We start from the raw sequence: 25,820 nt of genomic DNA, 5'->3' as shown, positions 1-25,820 counted from the left end.
AGGTGGGGTAGCAATTGGGGGGCTGGTGTGGGGCATGTGGGCCTAACGGGGGGGTGGTAGCCCCTGCAGGGGCCATTTGGCCCCGGTTGGGAGGGCCATACCCTTTGTGTGGGGGATGAACCCCTTGTTGGGGGGGCTGTACCCCTTGTGAGAGTGCCAAAACCCCTGTTGGGGGTCTGAACCCCTGTTGGGAGGCCAAACCCTTTGTGTGGGGGATAAACCCCCTGTTGGGGTGCTGAAGCCTTGTGTGGGAGCTATCGCTTTGTGGGAGGGCAGCAAAATATATATTCATGAATCCATGAAACTTGTATTTAGAGTTCACTTTATTATTATGATAAGAGACTTACTTTAACACTGTAGATGTATCAGTAAAACATTGTCCAGCTGATTGCTGTCTCTGTCTCCCTCTCTCTCTTTATAGTGGTCTTTTGTTTTACTTGTGGAGGAACATGGATTTGCGGATATTTTAGAGAGTGATTTGGGGATTTTTTTTTATCGGGGATTTTTCAGTTTTCCAATAGGGAATACCAGAATTCCTGCTAGGGAGGCCAGTGGCAGGACCCTGCCTGCTCAGAGCTGGCACTTTGGACCCATCTGGCTGTGACTGGCCTCCTGGCCGAATGGGGCCACAGGGACATGCTTTGACAGTTCAAAGCAGGCCACCACACCCAGAACATCTTCCGGGTGATAGCTGCCCATATGGCCAGGCAGGGGCACAAATGGCAGTAGTGCCGCACAAAACCCAACCCTGCAACTGCAGTCCACTGGCAGCTGGTCCAGAGGGGCAGATGCCTCTACTGGCTGTTCAGTCCCCATTTGGATCTGGCAGGTGCACAGGCGGCAGCCCCCACTGCCAGACTGCTGCAGTGGGTAGATGGTGCAGGGAACTCTCAAGGCTGCTTCAGCAGTCCAGCTGGCACAAGGGGTAGTGTCCCCAGGTACCAATTGGCTGGGCCCCAGAAGCTCCTGAGAGTGAGTAGCCCTGAGCTACTTCCCAGGGCGGCTTTTTATACTGCTGGGGCCAAGACAGGGTAGCTTTTTATATTGCTGGGGCTAGCACCTGTGTAGCTCCCCCTGGCTGCAGATCCAGGAGGAGCCAGCAGGGTTATTTTGCCCCAAGTGGCACAACTTGCTCCACAACAAAGTGCATGTCCGAGCACATGCACTGAGGATCAAATTTGCACCGCTTCTATGTGAGGTGCTGCAAGCGCAGATGCTTGCATGTGTGGATGCAACCTCAGAGTGCTGGCCTGGTATTGCAGTACCTCCAGACCCAGTACTTGTAGTTGGGTTCTGTTACTGAGCACATGCTGCTTTTGGCAGCAGTTTAATGGTAGACAGTGTAAGACCAAAGCTTTTTTCCCCATAATTGTGGGGAAGAAGAAACCTTGTCTTGTGTTCAAGTAACTATGGTAATCATAGATAACCTTTATACTTCTATTGTTTTGTTTATTTGTTTTTTTTAACTCTGCATTTAGGGTTGTAGCAGAAAAGGTGAAGGAAGTGCTTTATACCCGACCTCGGAAGTATATCCATTGCTCCAGCCAGGAACCTGCAGAACCTGGTTACATCAACATTTTAGAACTGGCAGAATCTGTGTGTCGCTATGACTTGGATGATATGGATATCTTTTGGCTTCAAGAACTAAATGAGGAGCTTACAGAAATGGGTAATTTTTTTAAAATGAATCATTAAAAGTACTTAGCTATGCATTTAAGTTGGATTCTGTTTGGTTGTTTTGAGGATATGAATAGAAGAAAACAAAGGAAAGAGTAAATCTAGGAGAGTACTGTTAGGGGAAAATGTTGACAGCAGTAGACTTACTAGATTAATAAAAAAATATTCTGCCATTTGTACCAAAACAAACTTTTTCCCATCCTTCTTGATTTAGTTTTGAGAAAACAAAGGAAAAGTCCAGGCAGGAAGAACCAATTTTAATATCCTAGAAAGAGGTGGGGGAGGGGAGGTTCTCTCTGAAGTATGCATTCCGCCGAACAAAGCTTTTGAGGAAAATGCAGTTACTCCCTAAAGGAGCTTTCATTCTAAATAGAAACCTATGGTTCAAACATCCAGGATAGTGCAGTGGTCTGATACTAGTGTAGCAGATCCTTTTAAAAAATATTTCTGTTTATAGTGGATTAATTCTGATGGGACAAAACATCTGTGTGTGAAGTTTAAACAGAGACTTAGTAGAAGAGAACAACATATGTGGACAAATCCAGAATTGTTCGCTCCTCCTTATGGCATATTCATCTGCTAATATATCAAAAAAATAAACTTCATGGTTATTATGCTGATCATTCTGGGTTGTATTGGCTTGGGATGTATTTGAATGATTTTTAAACCATTTGTATCAACATATCTGAGCTTTCCTTTACAGAAAATTACTTGAGAGCAGAGGACTTTTTTTCAAAAGCACATTGCAACAATTATCTTTCATGTGGTTGGTTTGTAATTATAGTTTTGAAATTAGACTGTAAACTTTATCAAATCAAAATAGCAGAGAAAAGTGTAAAGGTACTCTTAATACCATTTTTTACTTAACTGTAGAAGAGTAGGTTCTGTTCTATCATTCTGTTGCTAGAGATATAATTTTTTTTCTTGCATGTATTCCCTTATCTTAACGTTATTTCTAGATGGCCATAGGCATTCTAATTCCCCTTCTCCACTGTTTTAGGATGTGGGCACCTGGATGAGAACACAATGGAGAAGACAATAGAAGTCCTAGAACGGCACTGTCATGAGAATATGAACCATGCTATTGAAACTGAAGAAGGGCTGGGAATAGAATATGATGAAGATGTGATCTGTGATGTGTGCCGGTCCCCTGACAGTGAAGATGGGAATGATATGGTGTTTTGTGACAAATGTAACATCTGTGTCCATCAGGTTTGTGTTAGCTGCAGAGATGTTGAAACTACCCTATGTTCATTTGTTTTATTATAGTTCCGCATTCATTTAGCTTTAAATAGCAGTTAGGAGCATTCTGAAGATCTTCTAAATATGAAGACTGGCTGAGTGCTGAGCTGGACTTCTGTGCTAGTGCCACTACAATAAATTGAACTGTCTAGCACAGTGAATATTAGAGACTTGTGGTCTGCACGCAGCAGCAATACATGCTGATCTAATCCCAGCTCTAGCAAGGATCCCCTCCATGGTCTTGTGCATAATTCTTTTACTGTTTTTAAAAAACAATGCTTTGAAGGCAGATAGGGCTGTGTAGACACTGAAATGATACTTAAAATCTTGAGCAGCTAGTTCACGGATTCTCAACCAGGGTGCTGCAAGAACTTGCCAGATGTGCTGTGATGCTGGCCTTGCACATCTGTCCCACGTGCCTAGGTTTTTGGGAAACATACTGGAGTTGAACCAGGAAGAGCTATAGCAGAAAGGTGTGCCTGCTTGCATTACATGATGCAGCCAAGTGCACCCTTCTGCTCAGCTCTTCCCAGGTTATCTCTGACATGCCTCGTGCCCCGAGGCATTCAGGGCAGTTTCTCCCTGTGGTGGTGGCAGCCTGGAGATAGATGCCACTGCCACCAGGTAGAACTGTGCCATGCGTCTCAGCTTTCGGGAGGCACATAGGAGCCAAACTGGGAGGAGTTGTCGGAGAAGCAGTGTGCTTATCTTCATAATGCACTACAGGCAGGTGTGTCTTTCTGCTGTAACTCTTCCCAGTTTTGGTTCCAGTGTGCCTTCTGAAAGCCAAAGTTTGTGGTGAAATTTCATTCTATGGTGGGGTGATGACCACAGTGATGGCACTGCCTATGGCTTCTCTTACCCCCTCAGTGTTCCCCAGGTGAAGCCCAATGCCTCATCCCTCCTGGTTGGGTGTTCCTGAGCTCTACCCCTTGGGATTTTGGGGATGGAGTCCAGGGGGGATTGCCCTAGGGAAGAATTTAACACTGGTTCCTGATCCCTTCTAGTGACCTGGAGCTATTTGTGGGGAGTCCACTGCTGCACTGGGAGGCATTGTGTGCTAGGTCAGGCAGAGCTAGAGGATTGTTTTCTGCCAGTAGCCCGAAGGGTTGAATATTGTATAATCAATTAATAACACTTTAATTAATAGCATAATTAATTATTTATATTATAACATCCAAATATATTAGTTTTTTTTTAAATGGGGTGCTGCTAAATTCCTGAAAAGCTTTGAAGGAGTGCCTAGAGTATAAAAATGTTGAAAGCCACTGAGCTAGTTAATTGGGACTAAACTTCCAGACCTACCTGCCTGAGTATGGGTTTAAGAATTGCCTAAATCTAGGTTCCTAAATAAATTTTCTGAAAATCAGTCCTCTTAGCTTTCTGGAGCAAGCTTACTCTAAATCAGTCCTCTTAGGTTTCTGGAGCAAGCTTACTCTAAACTAAGAATATTCCTTATGTTTATGGCATTGAAAGCATTATTTTAAATACAGCACCCAGATTAGTTCAGGGGGAAATCGCACAGGTCTAGCCTCGCTAATGGACTGACCTTGGGTTGTAAAGTATCCTGCCTTGAAAAACATTATATTCTTCTCTTTCAAAATTACACCACGGTTGTTCTTAATAGTTTGTGATAAAGTTAACTGAACATTCAGGGAACTTGGTGTAGGCCCCTAAGTAGTTGTTCTCTATGCTGAATCACTTTTTGTGCTTTCTTGATTTGCAAGAGCAGCATACAGTGATCACAAAATTACCTTCCCAATTGTTATGATTTCCCCACCATGCAGCATAAATTCTTATGGGAGATTTAAAATAGACTTTGTCACATCCTGAATACTGTATCCCTTTAGATAAACCACAGGAAAGAAAGTGTGACATTGAGACAGTTTAGTTTCTCTCTCTCTTTCTCTGTCTCCCTCCCTCCCTCTCATTCTCTCTCTCTCTCTCATTTTATTTACTATTTCTTTTAAATATGAAGCTTTAGCCACCTTTTTGAAAACAGTGTGTTTTTTCTTAGTCTAGGCTTCCTGGAATAAGAAATGAAGCCATTATTAACTAACTAAAATCAAAGGAGCAAAGGAGTTTGAAATTGGACTTAAGCTTCTAAAAGTATGTTGTAAACTGGGTAAAATGCGTCTTTTGCATTGTAGTTTAATAGTAATGGACGTAAAAAAAAATAGCTGTGAACATAACATGTCACATGTTAAACAGTCTGTTTATAGCATCTGGCAAAGTAGGTTGTTGCCTACGAAAGCTCATAGCTCTCTCACTAGTTAGTCCCTGAGGTGCTACACTGCCCTACATTCTGCTTCACGTACTTTTAATAAAAAAAGCTGACTTGCTAAGTCATTAGACCACAGCTCCCTCCAGTGGGTTTTCAAAAGAATGCTATTATTTTTTTTTCCTTTTAGCTCTCCTGTTAAAATTGATGTACAGTATTTCCATATCAGTTTAACATTTAGTGCAAGAATTGTGACATAAACTGAGAGAAGCCATTTTTTCCCCCTGTTTTGCTCCTCCTTATTTAAAAATTAATATTTCACCTATCCTTATACTTGCTTGTAAGGGCTTGTGAATCAGAAAGCCAGGTCAGCAGGTTAAAATATTCCATTATGGGAATCCCAGCTTTATGCAATATACTGAGTGCCTGGGGACACTGAAAACCTTAGGCCTCCCAAGTGCTAACCAACACGCATAGGAGAAAAATCCACCAAAGTGAGTACTGTTGGGATCCTTAGTCTAGATAGGCTGCAGGCTCTCTAAGCACTCACTGTCCTCTAATGCTGCTTAGAGCATCTCTAGTACCTTGGGAGAAATGGTACCCTGACTGCTTTTAATGGTCCACCTAGAGTAGGGCTCTTGGCATTGGTAATCCTAATGAAGCAGGACTGTTAGAAATCATGGAATACTTTTGAAAAACTTGTTACGCACAGGAAATTATTTCAATATTAAATCAAATCTTTTTAGCAATTGAAAAATTTTGATTTATTTATTTTAATACAGGTTCATGTATATAGCTAAATAATCACAGTTGCATTTAATTATCAGCTTGAACAAGAAAAATAACATGTTGTTTAAAAGTTTGCTTATTTAATAAGTTCTTCAAACTTGGCAATGCATGCGCATTTCCAAGTTAGAATTATAAGTCCAAGATCTGGGAATCTGTGAAAATCTAAAGAGCATATCTTGTGTTTTGGTTGGTTTACCTAATTTTCTTTTAAAGTGAATGCTTGTTATTACCAGAATACAACAAAAGTTATTTCCGTTGTCAAGAAACAACCAACATAGCTATCTGTATTGTATCTGGTTGTATAAAGAAGGCAGCAAGCATTTTTTAGAACTATCTTGAACAAAATATCTGCAGCAAAGACATGAAGGAAAAATGTGCCTTCCATGCCCTTCAAAACTTTAACCAGAATCATGTCAAATTATAACTTTATTAATAGCAGGGAATTGGTAATTTTTAATTTAGTGTTACATTTCTAAGCTACAATTTTAGAAAGTCAATAAATGCAAAAATTAGGGAACTTATAGTACTGTGTTTTATAACCAGGTTTTTATGTTTTGTGCTCATATGTTTAGTAAGTAAATATAATAGTACATCTTTTAAGAAGAAGAAGGCATTAAAAAGTTGTAGGAAACAACTCTTGTCACCTGACTACTTTAATTATAGTATTACATTTTTCAAGAGTACAAAGGACAGTTGGGTGCCCATCTTTGTGAATTTTTAATCACAGTTGGGAATCAAAGTTGCTTTTTTTGCATTTTGAAGCCATTCTATGGCATTAAAATTAGCAGTTACATTTAGATGCAAAAACGTTTGTATATGGAAACTGGTACACTCCGGGGCCTATGTTTTTGATAAAGGGCCATACTGATTTACATCAGAGTGCAGGGAAAAAGTGGTTTGGCAGTTTATAGTGTGTAAGTTTTTAAAAATAATCATAATCCCCAAATTTCTTTTATTCCAAGGCATGTTATGGAATCTTAAAGGTTCCAGAAGGAAGCTGGCTGTGTCGTACTTGTGTTTTGGGAATACATCCTCAGTGTCTCTTGTGTCCAAAGAGAGGAGGTGCCATGAAAGCTACCAGGACAGGGACGAAGTGGGCACATGTGAGTTGTGCCCTCTGGATTCCGGAGGTAAAGCTCAATTTACAGTTTCTTTCCTGTCATTGTCCTTACCTTCTTTTCTGCCATATTTTACTGAGTAGTGCAACTTGATACTGGATATAGTTCTGCTGGGATTTGTATGATTTGAAGAGTCCAACTTTGGATGTTTTTCTTAGAGGAACATACTGGTGATTAATTAAACTGTCCTTTTCACTTATTGTAATAAGATCTTTCCACACATACTGATTCGGACTGGCTTACAAGGGAAGTTTACTGATGCAAGCTACTGACCTGTGCCAATACAGCTACAGTTCTTGAATAGTTATTTCAGTTTCCTTCCTTCTTGTTTACTTGATTGAGGATTCACCAACCATTTTATCAAGTGTCTGGTTTCAATGATAGCAGGTGCTCTGAGCTATATTCTCTGTCTTTAACAGCTGCTGCAATCCTTCTCTGACTTCATTGTGTTGCATGTTCATGTGGAGGTGGTTGGCTCTGAAATGAGTACATCTCTGTAATAAAAGGAGCATATGTAAAGTGTATTTTTTCTGAGCACTGTGGTTAGAAGTTTTCCATCTGTTTTTAGTATAGTGTTTTGAGATGTCCTGCATTTTACACTACTGCTCAGTCACTGATGCAGTAGTTTTTCACCACAGAGTGAGGGTATAAGACTGTCACAGTACTTTTTTAGTCTAAAGTGGTCTCAGTTATGGGTTGTATTTGTTTCCTAAACATGTAAAGTGCATAGCTTTTGAAATAGTGTGTCCCTTGCTTTGTGCCAAGTTCTGCAGGTAGCTGAGCTGGTTATTGGGTCAGCATTGAAATGACTTGATGTCCTTGACGGTTCCTCCATTTTTTTTCTGACTTCAGAGCAGTTGGTGCCCCAGCTAGTCCTCTCTATTGTGGGACTTAGTCTAAAAATTGGAAGGTTTGGATTTTTTCCCAAAACAGGCTGAGTTGCGGCTTGTCTGTATAATTTCCAGCTGTGGTTAAGGATAGCTGTCCACTTAACTCTGTTCCCTCACGCTTGTTTGAGGTTTTTTTTGTTGTGGCTCATAACCCTGTAGCTGTTGGGGAGAGAGCTAAGTCCAAAAAAAGCCAGGCCCAAAAGGAAGGGGCTATCTCTCCTTCCCCTTCCTCTGATTATTAAATCTCTCATTGGTAGCTTATCAGGTTTTGTGTGCAGTATGGCTTGCCTTGCAGGCCCTTCATGGGGGAGGTTGCCCTGGCTGCCCTTTCTTTAGCAGGAAAGAAAGCAGGCTTCAAGAAGAGTTGGCTCCTGGCCCAGCAGCCACCCTCTCCTCTCCATCATAAGAAGTGAAGCCAGAAGGGCAGCATGCCAGGGCTGAGTCCTAATCATCTGTACCAACAAACTAGCTGGTGACTGGGTTGTGGAGACGAAACAGAAAGGCCTCCAGCACCTGTATGTATAGAAAATGGCTGTTGGGTCCAACCACCATCCTTTTGCTGCCACTTCTGTAGTAATTACCATCCAGCCTTTCTCATCTCACACTGAAACCTCCAGGAAAAGCACAGGCCCACCTGGGTCTATCTAGTAGAAAAAAGCAGTATTTAAAAAGCCTATCCTTGAGCCCCACCCCAGCATCTTCCTGGAGAGGGCCATCATTTCTTGTTTTATTGGAAGACTGTTCCAGACCCCCACTTCTCTGGTTTGAAGCTCTTCTTATTTTCAGCCTAAACTTTCAAGCAAGAGTGTATTGAGCATTGTGGAACTGCACTTGGGTCGGACTTTGCATACCCTTGTAAGATGTGATGAGATTCCTGCTACAGCTGCAAGTGGCAGGTGGGAGGTGGGGGACATGTCTTCAAGCGTTACCACCAGCTGCTGCTGCTGTTGTGGGGTGCCTTACACAGGATATTGGATTGTCACTCCTGTTTGCTACAAGTATTAACTATAGTCAAGGCTGTTGTCGGAAGGTTATGCCCTGCCATCATCATCTGCTATCAGAAGGTAGGTTGGAGAGGGCCAGATACAGAATAATTGGCAAGTAGTGATGGACCTTTTGACCCATGATTTAATTCTTGCTTTTTTTCCCATTTCCGTCTCCCTCTCCATTATGTAATGTCAGAAGGTTCCGCACTATGCACCCATGGGTGGGGGTTGCCATCTTGAAACTGGAAAATAATCGTCACATACTAAAAAAAAATCAAACATCTACTATAACTTATTTAAATTTTATTAAAAAAAATATATTTCCTGATTTACTAGAGCGTCTCTTCCCTCACCACCTCATGCAGAAATCTGGAAGTGCACATGCCCCCTATGTCTCCCCCGGGGGTGTGCACAGCAACAGGGAGCTACCCCCCACCCCCATCATGCTGCCTGGACTAGCCACCTGAGATTCTGTCCCACTCCTGGCCCCAGGGGTGCATTTACTGCCCTAGCTGGGCAGCTCCTGCTCCTGCTGCTGTCCCACTCCCTCCCTCACCATGGGGGCCTTGATCTGCCCCGCCTCCCCCCGCAGTGCCCCTTGCTTCCCCCACACCCCTTTCCACCCACAGACTTACTGACAGGGTGCTGTTCTCCAAGCTGCCCTGATGCATTCCTGTAAATCAGCTATCGGATCGGTATCAGCTGATATGCCTGGTTAAGAATCAGCTATTGGTATCAGCCAAGAAAATCTGTATCTGTGAACCCCTACTTATGTTTTCAGGTATATTCCTATTTTACCATTATCAGAAAAAATTCTTATGCTCTTCAAGTGGGTAAGAGCCAGTATCTTTGCCATTTGAGCTTTTACGTGCTCCCAGGACTTTTCAAGGAATACAGTAGCAATACTATGGGTTTTTAACTTACATATTTCTAAACAATTTTCCTGATAAAGCTTCTGTATGGGGAGTGGGGAACTAAATTTGCTGTGCAGGTTTTGGAGTGTCTGGGACTTGGTACAACCACGGGCATAGGGTTATGGGGAATGGATTTAGACATAGTCCTAATCCAGAATGGATGTTGTCCACTGTGAGTGCGCATCTTAGAAAAATATTAACAGAAAATGAAGCTAGCCATAATGAAAAGAAAGTGGTGTAACTTAAAAATAAACAAAAAAAAATATTGTTGCTTACTGGGAATTCTAATTCAGAGTTTCTGGTACCTCTTCAGTAATTCTGGGCATCCCTAATGCATTTTCCTTCTTTCATACATTGTTAAGTATCTAGCACCAGTTGTCTGTTCTCTCTGCTCACAACTGCTGAATCCAGGCAATTTTTAAGAAATCTTTTTGATTCACTTTAAAGAATAGTTACTAGAAAAAGAGAAAACAGCCTTCATCAACAGCTAGACTTGCTGAGATGTCAGGACACCACTTCTTCCAGGCATTGTCTAGAAGAATGTCAGGCAGCTGTCAGTGTGTCTGATGGGATTTTCACAAGGAAGAACCTGATCAACTTTTCCCTGGGAGAGGTTCATTCTTTGGGTGCATGGTTTACATGATAGAAGTCACATGAGCAGAGTGGCTCTTTATATACAGAAATAATTTCCTGACTGCAAATCAAGTTGTAGAGCTGGTGATCAATCATCTCGTATCTTTAAAAATAAAATAGTATCTTAGTGCTTTTTCCATGGTTGTTCTTCCATAAAACAATATGAAAGATAGGAACAAGAGTGGTTCTAATACTGTCAATGCCTTGCTGACTGTATGGGTGATAGTAATCTGGTTTGGTTAACTTAATAATGGATCTTTGGTTGTCTCTGTTTCAGGGAAGAGGTCAGATACTGCAGAACCAGTCAGGCTTAAAATAAGCCCCATTGAGATGTGTACAGAAGGACACAGCAAACCACTGGCAGGTGTCACTAAATGACTCCTCCATCTCAGCTAGTAGCAATAGTGAAGTCTGCTTTAATCAGAAGGTTTTTTATTTGAAGTTAAGACCCTTTTCTTTTAAGACACAGTATTGCACTTTGAAATAGGAAGTCCTCATAACTGTCATGCCATTCATTTCCTAAGTAAATTCAAGAAATATTCTTCCTTTGTGAAGGCATCAGAGTCTGGTCTTCAGAAGTAGGGTAAAGAAGTCCTGTTTTTTGTATTTAATTTTCTAGGCAGCCACCTGGCCATCAATGTTTAAGTTGGTAAGTTCTCCATTTTGGTCACTGTAGTAGGGTGTCCCTCTATTAGGCTGACCCAGGAGTCAACTTCCTCATAAATGTTAGGTAGCACGTGGGTCCTGTTTCCAGTCTGATTTTTACATGCAAAAGGCTTATCACCTCATCAAACAAAGCAAGTGATAACATTAACAAATGTATAAATAACAAACAAAAATAAAACCTCGGGTTTTTCCTCCAACTAGGGAAGAGAGAAAGAAAGGTGCTTTTCCCTCAGCATACCAGCCTTCTCTCGTCCTCTTCCTCTCCCTCAACTACCCTCCCTGGGAGCTTTTTACTTTCCCTGGGGCCTGCCAGTAGTCTCTGTCAGCTGGCCGAGGGCTCCTAAGTAGGCAGGCTGTCCCATGCTAACCCCCTGCAGCTGCACTCCAGCCTCTGAGCCATGCACTCTGTTACAGTCATTCATTCTTAACTAAAGCTATTTTCCTTTTCTTGGCCAAATCTGAAAGTAAGGCAGGTGCTTTGAAGGCCTGAGTAGGCCGATCCTGCCCAGGAATCCCGTTGTGGTTGGGGGGGAAGGGCCAGGCTCTCCTGAGTCTGGAGTCCCTGCTGTAGGGAGGCTGAAGAGCCTGGGTAGCGTGATGCTGCCTGGGCTTCTTTTCAATAAGCAAACAGATGTGGGCTGCAGTAAAAAAAATCTTATGGCGACACAAAGGTGACATCTGTTTCCATCCTTACTGCCTTTGAAGAGGTGGAGGAGGTAACCTACCCTGGCTTGAATACTCACATTTAAAGATGATCCTTCTTCCCAGCATGGAGGCAGCCTGCTGTGAAAATGCTGTTGCAATGGATCTGTGGTTCTGAGCACAAAGAGCCAGAAAATTGTTCTGGTCTCATCAGAATTTTCCCTTTCCTTCTGGTAGTAATATCTGCTGGTCTGGCCCATCCTGGACAAAAATGGATCATCTAGAATAGGGATGAAAATTGACATTCAAGATTTTGGGTGAAGTTTTACAATGATCTTCAGTAAGAAAAATTGTGCTTTTTCCTTCAAAATATATTAAAGTATATTAAATTATAATCTGTAATTTGGGTGAATAGATTTGGTCTATCCCCTTACAGAAGTTTTCACAAATTAAGTGAACTTCAGGAGGCCCAGGTTTCACTGCTGCCAGGGACTTGAGAGGTCTAGTTCTGCCCCAGCCTTAAAGCAGGCCGTGCCCATTGTAAAGGATCGACGAGCATTACTTGCAGAGAGTATTTCCAGATAAGCACAGATAAATGTTCGTGCTTTATTTTGTGTCACTTCCATTTCTGTATAATTTCTTGTAGATATTAATTTTTTGAATACTGGTAAGAAGGTGTAATACTAAATACAGTAGATCATTTATGCAAAAAAATTAGCCCAGAGTCTTGTAGCATGTGATGATGACGGTTCTTAGGTGCTGCAGTACAATGAGAAATAATAATTTCTAGCTGTCTTTACATAGTGCATTTCAGAATACCCAAATCTCTTGATTAAAGACATTTAGACTATAAGTAGGTAGATGAGATGCACATGTACACTTTGGTTATTCTATGAGGTGCAGTGTACACTGCCATGCAGAAAGACTGGCAGAGTTGAATCTTGAACTACAGGCTAAGCTCAGTGTACCATCCTCCTTGCTGGGTTCTGCAGAACCATCATTGAGAGCTTCATCCCAGCTTTTTAATAAGCCTCATTGAGAGGAGATTTCCCAAGCTCTCTGAATCCCTCCAAGCCCTCTTTCCCACTTCTGCTTCTCTGACTGTTTATCCTGGCAGCGTAGTAGGATTTTTGCCTTGGAATATGTGCATTCGCAGTGTCTTTGTGATATCTGGGTAACAGTTCTTTTTTTTTTCATTAATGTACTAGAGGGAAGTGTCTCAATCAAAGCTTTATATGCTGCTTTGTTTTGTTTTCTGCTTACAGGTGAGCATTGCTTGCCCAGAAAGGATGGAACCAATCACAAAAGTGTCTCACATTCCACCAAGTCGATGGGCTTTGGTCTGTAGCTTATGCAAACTGAAAACTGGTGCTTGTATTCAGGTATGAACCAATTATGTAATGCCTCTTGTGTCTCAGCCTGAAAAACAGTGTTTGTAAACAAATGTTCTCCTCATTTTCAAAGTGCTTCGTAATGAATCCAAAACTGGCACTGTAGTTATGGTCTAGTACAGTGGCTCCCAACCTTGGGTCATGACCCAAATCGGGGTTGTGAGGCGTCTGCCCCTCGCTCAGACCTTCCTGCCTGCAGAACTCCATTGTCCATGCAGCTCTCACCACCGCTCCTGCAATCCTTGCCTGGCCCGGACTCTGCTGGCGCCACTGGGCATGAGTGAGGTGGGGGCAGGGGTCACGACCCAGATTTAGGGTCGCAGCAAAAAAAAAGGTTGGGAGCCACTGGTTTAGTATTTTGACACCTCCCTCTTAGCAGCCCACTGAACAGCTTTGATTGCCTTCTTTAAGGTTTTATAGATTTCATAGACATTAGGGCTGGAAGGGACCTGGGAAGATCGAGTCCAGCCCCCTGCCTGAAGGGCAGGAAGTCAGCTGGGGTCATAGGATCCCAGCAAGATAAGCATCCAATTTTCTCTTGAAGGTGTTCAATGTAGGTGCTTGAACGACCTCCGATGGCAGGCTGTTCCAGAGCTTGGGGGCTCGGACAGTAAAGAAATTCTTCCTTATGTCCAGCCTGAAACAGTCTTGCAGTAGTTTATAACTATAACTGTTTGACCTTGTCACCCCTTGGGGCGCTGTCATAAACAAACGTTCCCCCAGATACTGGAGGTCACCCGTGATAAATTTATAGATGGCCATCAGATCACCCCTGAGCCTGCGCTTTTCCAGGCTAAAGAGCCCCATAGCTCTCAGCCTGTCATTGTAAGGTCTGTTTTCCTGACCTCTGATCGTGCATGTGTCTCTTCTCTGGACTCTCTCAAGCTTCTCCACCTCCTTTTTGAATTGTGGAGCCCAAAACTGGACGCAGTACTCCAGCTACGGCCTCACCAAGGCCAAGTACAACGGGAGAATTATGTCCCGGGATTTGCTTGAGAAGCATCTATGGATGCAAGCCAGCGTTTTGGTCGCTTTACTAACCGTAGCATCGCACTGCAGGCTCATGTTCGTTTTGTGGTCAATGATGACCCCTAAGTCTCTTTCTTCTGTAGTGCTAACCAGTGTAGCACTGCCGAGCCTATAAGGATGCTGCAGGTTTTGCCTCCCAAGGTGGAGAACCTTGCATTTTTCAGTGTTAAACACCATGAGGTTCTCGTCCAACCATTTGCTGAGCCTGTCCAGGTCAGCCTGGATCGCCCTCCTGTCTTCAGGTGTGGATGCTTTGCCCCAGAGTTTGGTGTCATCAGCGAACTTGGCCAGTCCACTTCTGACTCCAGTGTCCACATCAGTAATGAAGATATTGAACAATATGGGTCCAAGGACAGAGCCTTGAGGGACCCCACTCGTCACAGGGCACCATGACGAGTGACTTCTGTCAAAGACCGCCCTCTGGGTCCGACCACAAAGCCAATTTCCCAGCCAGCAGATCGTGGTGGGCCCAAGGCCAGTTTTGCCAAGAGGTGATCATGGGATACCCGATTGAAGGCTTTTTTTGAAGTCAAGATATATGACATCAATCTCTTCTGTCTTGTCTTGTTGTTGATAGGTCACCTGGTTATAGAAGGAAATGACATAGGTCAAGCAAGACCTACCTGCAACAAACCCATGCTGACTGTCCCTCAGGATGTTGGCATTGGCCAGTCCATTAAGGATGGCCTCTTTAATAAACTTTTCTAAGACCTTCCCTGGGATAGAAGTCAGGCTGATGGGCTTATAGTTTGCCAGATTCACTTTCCTCCCTTTCTTGAAGATAGGCACCACATTGGCCTTCTTCCAGTCTTCGGGCACTACACCAGAGCACCAGGAGTTCTCAAAGATTTGTGCTAGAGGCTGGGCAATGATGCTTGCCAGCTCCTTGAGTACCCTGGGGTGTAGATTGTCAGGGCCGGCTGACTTGAAGGTATCCAACATCTCAAGGTGTTCCTTCACAAGGTTAGCATTAATGGAGGGCAGGGGATTTTCCTCACCCAGACCTCCCTGTCCCATAGTGGGCATGGGCATCCCATGGGACTGAAGAAAGACTGACACAAAGTACTCATTTAATAGGTTGGCTCTTTTTTGGGCGTCAGTTGTCAGCTGTCCCATGTGGTTCAGCAGGGGTCCAACATTGCCCTTGCTTTTCCTCTGGCTCCCCACATATCTGAAAAAGGACTTTTTTATTGTCCTTGATACTCAAAGCTAGCTGGAGTTCAGTTGCAGCCTTGGCTTTCCTGGTTTGCTTCATGCAGGACCGGACCAGTGCAGAATATTCCTCCTTGGAGGTGAATCCCATCCTCCATCTTTTATAGGTCTTTCTTTTTAGCCTGAGGAGGTCTGCTAGATCCCTGGAGAGCCAAGGGGGCTGCTGTGCCCTCTTGCTGCCTTTCCTCCGAGATGGAATTGAATTAGCTTGTGCATTGAGGATTGCTCCCTTGAGGAGCAACCAGTCTTCTTGAACTCCCCTCCCCCTGGGGTCGAGGTCCCTTAGGGCCTTACTGACAAGCCTCCTGAGCTTGTCCAAGTTGGCTTTCCTGAAGTCAAGAACTTCCGTGTTGCTGACTGACTTGCCAGCTTTACAGCGGATGGTGAAGGTGATCAGCTCATGGTTGCTGTCACCCAGCTTCCCATTGATCACTAGGTTGCCAGTTAGGTCATCCCCACTAGTCAGTACCAGGTCGAGCAGCGCTTTACCTCTCATTGGCCCATAGACTTCTTGAGTCAGGTGGAGGTCCGCTCGGATTTTGCTGAGTGATCTTCCCACGAGATGTCCGGGTAATTGAAGTCACCCATGACTGCCATGGTCCTGGAGCATGTGGCCTCATCCAGTTCCTGGGGGAACTCTTGGTCAAGCTCTTGACTTTGGGTTGGAGGTCTGTAGTAGACTCCCACCGTTGTGTCCCCTGTGTTGTGTTCTAAGGTAAAAGCCCTTAGATATTTAGTTCATCCACAATGGCTGCAGACGTTTAACACTTTCCAGACAAAAGAAGAAAATTTACTTCTGAACCTTATAAATTCCTGTTGAAGCAATGTATCAAATGGAAAGGCAATTCTGACCAGCCATAAAGGTAGAAAATACTGGATCAATAGCCCAGGAACTTAATTTCCCTCACATTTGGTTTTGTCTGGACTCAAATAAGAGGTATGAAATACTAGGAGATTTAGTTGCTATGCCTTAAACAAAAATGGCAGTTTCTACAGTAGCTCATCTCTTGGAGGGATTTTAATTTTGCACAGTTGACTTACCACTGAGATTCTCAATTCAGGAGCAATACAAATTTTTGAAAATCTGGTGTGCCTTTTTTAAGGTAATTATATCACAGAAATAAATTATTTCTGGATGTGGGCTGTATGTAGTTGTTTTTCTGTGTTACTGTTAACTGACAGACTCCTTTCTTTCACTCCTAGTGCTCTGTAAAAAGTTGCATTACTGCCTTTCATGTCACCTGTGCCTTTGAGCATAGCTTAGAGATGAAGACCATTTTGGACGATGGGGATGAGGTCAAGTTCAAGTCATATTGCCTAAAACATAGCAAAAATAAGCAGAATGCACTGCCTGATGTTGATGAGAACCCTAAGAGCATGGCAGACCAGAAGCACACAGAAAGTGAGAAAACCAGTTTGCGTGCTCAGAAACTTAGAGAGCTGGAAGAGGAGTTCTACACACTAGTTAAAGTAGAAGATGTTGCAGCAGAACTGGCCCTTCCTAAGCTTGCTGTGGACTTCATCTATAATTACTGGAAATTAAAGCGGAAAAGTAACTTTAATAAACCATTGTTTCCTCCCAAGGAGGATGAAGAAAACGGGTTGGTGCAGCCAAAAGAAGATAGCATTCATACCCGCATGCGAATGTTTATGCACTTGAGACAGGATCTAGAGAGGGTAAGCACTTGAATGGTAAAGGCTTGAATGTCTATCTGCAGGTGAGCTAGGTCCTTGTTTTAAATGCTGCAATTTGGGGTGGGGAGGGAGAAACATTTGAATTTTAAACATATTTGTTTCTTTGATTATTGCTTATAGAGATGTAAATAGGACTACAGGACTTGCAGATTACTTTCAGGGTATCTTTAAAGGAAATGATTTCCTAAAACATCCAGGCAGTTATATAATCTTGGTTTACAGTTTCCTATGATCCTTAAGTATTAAATAACTTCTGAGAAATTAACTGTTGAGTTCTAGGCTACAGATAAATGTACTTTTCATTGCTTTACAAAGGGAAGGGGTGTGGCTGCTTGGTAGCATGTGCCAGGAAGACAGACAAAAAATAGTAGTATCTTGAAGAGAAGTTAGTCAACCCACTGTAACAAAGTTGCAATGGTTTTTGCAATTGGCTCATCATTTGATATTGCTACAGTCATTGCTCCTGTCTGTACTCTTGCATGAGTGAAAATGTTTTGTCAATTCTAACTTGAACATAATATTCTTAAACTGTCTTAATTGCATCTTAAAGAAAGCATTCTAAAATGTCTCATTCTTTGTAGGTAAGGAATCTATGCTACATGGTAAGCAGAAGAGAGAAACTAAAATTGTCTCATAGTAAAGTACACGAACAAGTCTTCAACTTGCAAGCTCAGCTCACTAACCAGGAGATTGCTGCAGGTAATTTATAAATACAGTGTAACAGTAGAATCATATCTGCTAAAGATTCTATACTTTCACTATGTCCCATGACACTTAATGCATTAAAAACTTCAAATCAGCATGCTTAGGGAGTTCTTATAAGTATTGTTTTGGGGTTTTATGTTTACAGTAGATATCAGTCACTAGAGTAACTAGGCACCACAGCCATGTCTGTCAGTTAGGGATACTGCTCTATATTCCCTCTCCCCCTACCCCCACCCCACCCCAACATATCCTGTGCCCTCTTGTCTCTCTCTTCAAGTGAAGACAGGTTTTTAGCTTGAAGGGAGTGTGCAACAGCCACAATATTCTCATACTCATAAATGTTTCTCAACTTGAGACTTGCAATTTACTTTCTTCTTTCTACATGTCTTATCTATAGAATCATAGAAAAGTAGAGCTGGAAGAGACCTCAGGAGATCATTTAGTCCAACCCCCTGCTCAAAGCAGGATCATCTCTGACTAAACCACTTCAGTCAAGTGCCTGTCTACTCCATTCTTAAAAACTTCCAAGGATGGAGATTCCAGAACCTCTCTGGGTAGCCAGTTCCAGTGCTTTACTACTCTTATAATAAAAACTTCCCTTACTGCAATTTAAGACCACTGCTTCTTGCAGTCTCTTGCAGCCACAGAGGTAGTCAAAACCTCTGCATAACCCCCCTTCGGGTATTTGAAAACTGTTATCAAATCTCTCCTCAATCTTCTCCAGACTATATAATCCCAGTTCTTTCAGCCTCTCCTTTTAGAGGTCTTGGAAACATGACTTAATAGTTTTTGTTCCTCGCTGGACTCTTAGCAGTTTGTCTGCCTATTTCAAGTTCAGTGCCAAAAGTTAGGCACAGCATTCGAGGTGAGGCCTCATCACTGCTGAATAGAGTAGAAGAGTCACTTCCCTTGACTTGCAAGTGATGCCCCTGTTAATACAGCCTAGTATGCTATTGGCTGTCTTTATAAGAAGACCATCTTATTGTCCTGTACTATCTCCAGGTTCTTTTCTGCAGGACAACAGCCTAGCTGGTCATTCCCCAGTCTGCATTTGTGTATGCAGTTTTGTTTAGTTCTAAGTGGAGGACTTTGCACTTGTCCTTTTTATTAAATCACATCTAATTAATTTTTTACCATTTCTCCCAAGTTATTGGTCATTTTGAATACTAGGCCTTCCCTCCAGAGTGCCTGCAACTCCACCCAACTTGGTGTCATCTGCAGTTTTGCTAAGGGTCCACTCAGTCCCATCTTCCAAGTTATTAATGAGGATATTAAACAATACTGGACTCCGGAGAGACACCGGGGGAATGCTGCTCATTACCTCCTCCCTGAATAGATACTGAGTTATTAACGATTACTCATTGAGCATGGTGATCCAACCAGTTATCTATCCACCTTACAATACTTCCACATAGACTGTGTTTCTTTTAGTGTACAAATGAGACTATTATGGGAAATGGTTTCAAAAGCCTTCCTGAGATTAAGGTGTATCATATCCACTGCTCTACCTCTGTCCACAGAACCTCTCTCTCTTCTCATAGAAGGAAATCAGGTTGGCCAGGCATGATGTACTGAAGAATCCATGTTGGCTGTTTCTGATTCTTGTTCTCTTCCAGGTGCTTAGAAGTAGGTTCCTTGAAGACCTGCTCAATAATCTTTCCAGATATCAAGGTCAGACTGAGTGGTCTGAATCTTCCTCCTTCCCCTCCTTTAAAGGTGGGCATATATTTGTCCTTTTCCAGTCATCTGGGACCAAACACAAGTTCTGTGAATTCTCAAACCTCTCAGCAAGAATTTTACAGAGAAGGTAGCCAGTGGTTCTGAAATACTCAGCCAGCTCCTTCAGTATTTTAAGATGCATCAGGCCTGCTGACTTAAAAACAACATTCAGCTTCTCTAAATTATCCCAGACATGTTCTTCCACTATACTAAGCTGATTATGTCCTCCTCTGTCCTTGCATCTAACTGCATTTGTCAGTGGATAGTAGACCTTATTCCTGAAGACTGGAGTAAAAAGAGCATTAAGTACTTCAGCCTTCTCTATATCACCCGTTACTAGATTGCCTTCTCCATTCAATAAAGGGTCTGTACTTCCCTTGGTAGAATTTGGAGGGTTTTTGCCTGTTATCCCTTTTGCTAACTGCAACCCAGTTTATGCCTTGGCCATCCTGATTTTCAGCCTGTATGTCTGTGTCACTCCTGTACTCTTCCCTAGTAATGTGACCACATTTCAACTTTTTCTAGGCTTTCCTTTTTAATTTTCAGCTTACTGAATAGTTCACTATTTAGCCAGGCCAGCCTCCTATACTTTCTGTCCTTTCTTAGCATTGGGATAGCTTGCTCTTGTGCCTTTTTAATATGGTTTCCTTAACCCTTTCTCTTGGACTCCTGAATACTGTGAAGGACTCTGACTTGTAGTAATGGGTAGTTGCTGTCCCGGAACACTGATGTACCACAATCCACCTTTGCTGCTTTATTTTTCATGAAATAATGAACATTACATTTGAACTGAGTTAGAGTATGTCATTTGGTTTGATGATTTTGAATTGAAAAGTAAGTCATGCCTGCAGTATACAATAAAAAATTGGGAATTTTCATATTATGGGAATTGTTTTAATGTTAAGATTCCTAAGGTATCCTATAACCATTAAAAAAAAATTCTTCCATCTCCCCTCAAACTTTGAAGAAGTTTAATTTAATATAGAAGGTTCTTCTCCTTCCTCCCTTTCCTCCCTCTGCCCCCTCCAGCCAATTAAGTCAGAAAAAAGTCATAAGAGAATAAAAGTACTTGGAGTATTTTTATGTTGAAAATTCCTGTTAAATAAATTTTGAAGGTTTTTTTAATAATATCTGACTACTTTTGTCAAGTTAGAAGAGCTTGTTGACACAGTTATGGAGTGATTCTAGTGGATGTGTGCATCTCTTTAATATCAGGCAGCCTCTAATGTAGTTTGCTGGGTAAAGACATTTTTCAGGAATATACAATTGTATGATTAAAAGATATAAAAGGTGGGTACAATATTTTTAATAGAACTTTTAAAGCTTCTACATAAGTTCTACTTTGATGGATACTTTGGAATATTTTAGTTTATTGGCTTCTCCTTAATAGTAAAAGTTTTGTATTAACTTCTAGTCTGAAAGTTCTTAATGCATGTATCTCTTGTAAGCAGGGAAACTAGCTGACCTTAATATAACTCTTGTTCTTTTTTCTGTTTTATTTAAATGATGTACTTTCTGTTTTCCCTGTCTCAGGCCATACTCTGACAAGTGCACTGGAAAACGCACTGTTTTACCCACCTCCCAGAATCACCCTGAAGTTAAAAATGCCTAAATCAGCATTGGGGGATTGCAAAAATAACTCGCTGAAACCTGGCAACAGATCCCTTTCTCCTGACAACAATACCACTGTTTACAACAAAAGGAGTTTGCAGCTGTCAAAGGAGTCGTTTGAAATTAAAATGAAATCTTACTCAAGGTACCAGCATGACAACCGAAGTAACGGGCTGCTGGGAGGAATCAGCAAGTCTAGGAATGAAACCAAGGATTTAGGACCTGTACAGTTACCAGAGTTTACTCGTGGGCAATCATCTGGTAAACCATTAGCACTTCAAGCTGCTTTGCATGGACAGTCTTCAATTGGCAATGGAAAAATGCAGCAAGAGAATGCAAGACTAGTCAAATCCAATGGTTTAATGGGAAGGTCAGGGGATGTTATTCAGAGAGACAGCTCCAGCCAGACGCCATATGAACACGATTCTCTGCTCACTGCTCATTTGGCTAGTCAGAGCAGCTTTAGAAAATCCACCATAGAACATTTTAGCAGGTCCTTTAAAGAGGCAACCAACAGCTTGGTGAGGACCACAGAAGATCTCCGATGCTGTGAAAAGCCAACAAGAAGGCTTTCAACTAAAGAACGTTTGTGGAACAAGCAGGTTCTTGAAGGAGCTCCTTACCAGGACAATGATGGGTATTGCCCCGATTTGGAACTGAGTGACTCTGAAGCTGAAAGTGATGAGAATAAAGAACAAGTCAGATTAAGGAGAAGCAGCTCAGAGAGGGGAAGCCCAAGTAAAGATTTTGGTCGAGATTGTCACAGTAGAAACAAAAAAAATATGATTTCTCACAGTTCAGTTCAAAGGTGATTAGAACCTTCTATGGGGGTAACTCAACCTTGGCATAACCCAGTGTGCTGGTGCAAAAGGGTTTCAGACTACAGCACAAGACCATGTTAGGAAGACATGCAGTAGGAAAGAGGGAAAGAGCAACTGGAGTAGTGTTACAGCTGTGAATTGGCTTGTCATTTTAAGGTGGTTAATCAAGTTTTTCTGCAAGGTCTTATGGAAATCCAACGAGTTTTATCAGGGTTAACATCTGGGAAAGGTTGAAGCAGGGAACTGCTTCCTTTTTGCCAGCTTTTGTGTAAGGCAGTGCTTACAATAAATGATGACAGCTTTGTGTTGGAGACAGCTATTAAAGGAGTCCTTGCATTAATGTGTAACATGCTGCAAGAGACTAATGTGGACACTGAAGCTGCATTCCCATTGCACCTGCAGTGTGGCCTTGATCCAGCAGAGCACTTAAGCATGTGAATAATCCCATAGGGCATTTACACACATGCTTTTTTGGTGCTGTGTATAAGTAGCGAAATGCGTGTCAGCATGAAGAAAATGGCGGCGCGCTTTTGAACTAAAACACTTTCAATGTGTTTTAGTTCAGAAGCATGCTGCCGCCATCTCTCTACACTGATGTGCATTTCGCCATTTGTATAAATGTATGGGCCTCAGCAGCGGGCGCTTTTAAAGATGCCTGGTGCTGCAGCACAGGCATGTGTACAAATGCCCGTAGAGTTCAGCGGTAATACTTGGACACTTAAATTTAAAGCCCTTGTTTAAGCTCTTGGCTGGATTGGGGTCGAAGTGACTACTAAATGGAGATCTTGTTGGGCAGAATGTTTAGAACTTCAGTGATATTTGTGAACCCTTTCTCAGGGTGGAAGCAAACATCACCAATGCTGCCAAACTTACTGACCTCTAGATATGCCCCCATTCTTTGCTCATGCTAAAGGTTGTGTTTCCCTTTACAATAATTTGCTTATTTTGTAAATATACAACTTCTAGTGCTTCAGTTTTTTAAATCTCTGTATATAACTGCTTGTTGTGGGATGCACTTGTAAATATTTTACCCAGCTAACAAGTACAGATGGATAATTTTGTGAATAGTGTTTACAAAAGTAGATGTACTACTTCAAAGAAGAATGCTATTTGACACCTAAATTTAGGCGATCATGGATGGTGCCAGATCCCTCTTGAAACTGAGATTTCATATCTGGAGGCATATATACCTGGTATATTTTAAATAAGCTGAACTAGAAATCTTTTTGTACAGGCCAAAATTTTCAAACTTAGCTGCTGAAGTACAAGTTTAGGAACCTTAACTTCTGGCATCTCGGTCTGAAAAAATGTAGCCAGCTGTTAGTTGAAAGTACATTTTTTATTACTAGTGGCCTAAACTAAATTACAGTTAAGATGCTTATCAATCTCCAGTTAGTTGCTCCTTCCCAAACTAAAATGCAGTGTGCCAGTCCTAAAATTTGCCAATGAAAATTGTAAACTAATGTGGAGACAGTCAACCAACCACAGAAAATATCCTGTTTTGTTCATTACTGTACCCGGCTTTGTTTTTTGAATAAAAATAAACTTATGTTTTTCAGATATTGTGTTAACCAAGAGATTACTTGCATTGTTCTGCTGAAATGCTATATATTTTTCAGTCATAAATGTGTAAAGCCCTGTCCCACATCAGGGGCTGGAATGGGACGTATGTTGCATAGAGCTCCACATAAAGCTCCTTTGCCTTGTAGTAAATTTCACCCCAAAGACAGATATTTAACACCCAATGTAAAGAAGTCTACAGAATGCAAATTGCAGCTTCATTTTTCTTCTTTTTTTTCCCTTCATAGTCCTAATTCATTTTGTGGATTTTAGTTTGGGAAAGCACAGCAAAACCTTTTTTGGATTATTTGAACTGGAAATTTTCCCAACTGCAATAGTTATTTACCTGGGTCTGAAGGACACTTCATTAATGAAATAAAAAACATATACTTGGCAGTTCTGCGCTCTCTCCTTCATGCATCCTTATGATTGTTTTCTTTCACTTCTTGATTTTCTGTATATCTGTGTAATTGTCTTTCTAGAGGTGTATTTTCAAAATATTTCTTTTGGTGTAAATATGCAGTAGCATTTTTAGGCTTCCTTATATTTTATTTTAATTGGAAATGCTTTGTGTTCCTAAGCCATGGGTAATTCAGAATGAGTAAGCAAATGTCTGTTCATTTGTACTCCAACTCTGATTCTCTTAGTTCTCCTTCAATATTTATTATTAGTCCTTTACTGGTCATGAAATTGTATGGAGCTCATCTTGGGAATATACTTATCTCAGACGCCAGCAGAACAGTATGCTCTTTCATGCCCAGTAGTTACATCTGTCAAAGGTGGGGGAAAATGGTGCTTCAGCAACTCCAGAGTCTCTGCTGTTTGGGGGATGCTCACTCAATTGTTTCCAGCTGGGGCAATTATCTTGTAGACATTTACAAGATGTTAATAGATACATGAAGGAGTTCTTGGTTATGTAGTTCTCAAGTACTGTCCCCAAAGTGCATTTGCTAGTTTTTACTGTGTGTTTGGTGGCTAACTGTTTGAAGTATTACCTCTTAACCTTATTTGTTAATTTTTTTGTTTTCCATTTTGTTTTTTATTTATATATATATAAATTAAATTTATATATGTGTAATTTATATATATATAAATTGAATTCAGTTTTCCAAGATGGACTCAGTCTTTTTCAGATATCCCCTTTTTACAAGTACTTTTTCATTAAATTATGAAACTGCTAACAGTATTTTCACTTGTTGTGATTTGTTCAGAGCTTTATCCTTGGCCTGATAGGATGCTAAACTTATTAGTTAAACAAAACCAATTCTACTTCCATCAAGCATGATTTATTTTTTACAGGCTTGGCAGCATTTTAACAAGCTGAGTTTCAGCAAGTCTGTTTCCTTGTAAACCTCTCAGAAGAGAGATGTCAAAGGTGGTGACTGAGGGTGCTTTGGATACTGAACTCAGCTGTATGGTACACAGTCTGTTTAGAAAATTATTTGCATATATCTAGGCAAAAAGCAGGCCATAACAAGCCTTTAAATTGTGGGCATTTCCCCCTCATTTAATACAGTTAAATAAAAGGAAGGTAAGGCTGGGAATTGTAAGCGGGCCTTGCACCTTTATTCCTTCATACACAGCTATAGGGGTGACTGGTTCATATGGACTCAAAGTGCCATCTGGGTTTTCTATTCTTTTGTATCACCTGCTGCCACTGGCTGCCATTGTGGAGCACCTGGCTGCTGCTGAGCCACTTCCAGCCTTACCGCAAGTAGAGTTCTGAGAGCAAAGGACACAGAACAGGGGATGCCAGCCTCTGTGGGGCTAATCCTCAAAGCAGGATGGCAGAGCCAGCTTCACGTGCTTTGTTAGCTTTGTTCCTATTTTTTCAGATTAGACAAATGGATAGTAAAGTGGGAGAAGAGACTTCTGAGGCTGTTGGAGGTGTGTGGTTGGGTAGAGATGCATCCTGGCACATCCTTAGCATGGAAAGAAAATACCTGACAGCAAAAAAATGGACATTCCTGCAGCTGAGTCCCTACCATTGGGCTAATGAGCCATGGCAAAGGTGGCGATGTCTTAACTGCCTAATTATCAGAGTCGGATGTTCCAAGGAACTAGTGAAGAAGTGGGGCTATACCATTGGTTCAAACACCTGTGAGTGTGGCACAGAGCCTCAGATTATGCAATGCCTCCTGCAATGCCTGCTACTTGAAGACATATGTACAATGAAAAATCTTGCCAAGTACAATAAACAAGCACAAGTATGTGCAACAAAATGATCAAGTGTGGTGTAGAGACATGAGGGAAAGCATCATGGGACTATTTGGATGGGAGAGTTTGGAGTGGAAAGCTG

The 25,820-nt window shown here is 41.8% G+C and overlaps 1 protein-coding gene across 3 annotated transcripts in view; it reads left to right on the top strand.

Moving 5' to 3' along the window:
• Positions 1–24,707, top strand: part of JADE3 (jade family PHD finger 3) — an 88,945-nt gene extending 64,238 nt beyond the window's left edge. For all 3 annotated transcript variants that reach the window (XM_019529424.1, XM_019529423.1, XM_019529425.1), the window contains 7 exons: positions 1,479–1,669; positions 2,678–2,889; positions 6,892–7,059; positions 13,044–13,160; positions 16,614–17,087; positions 17,687–17,804; positions 21,063–24,707. In XM_019529424.1, the coding sequence (XP_019384969.1) occupies positions 1,479–1,669; positions 2,678–2,889; positions 6,892–7,059; positions 13,044–13,160; positions 16,614–17,087; positions 17,687–17,804; positions 21,063–21,952 (2,170 nt within the window). In that variant the 3' untranslated portion in view covers positions 21,953–24,707. The remainder of the gene's footprint in view (positions 1–1,478; positions 1,670–2,677; positions 2,890–6,891; positions 7,060–13,043; positions 13,161–16,613; positions 17,088–17,686; positions 17,805–21,062) is intronic.
• Positions 24,708–25,820: the final 1,113 nt, after the last annotated feature.

Source organism: Crocodylus porosus, unplaced genomic scaffold, assembly GCF_001723895.1.
Source record: "Crocodylus porosus isolate Cpor-Errol unplaced genomic scaffold, CroPor_comp1, whole genome shotgun sequence".
Lineage (NCBI taxonomy): Eukaryota > Metazoa > Chordata > Crocodylia > Crocodylidae > Crocodylus > Crocodylus porosus.
Note: the sequence above shows the minus strand (reverse complement) of the source record. Positions and strands in the feature narration are given on the sequence as shown.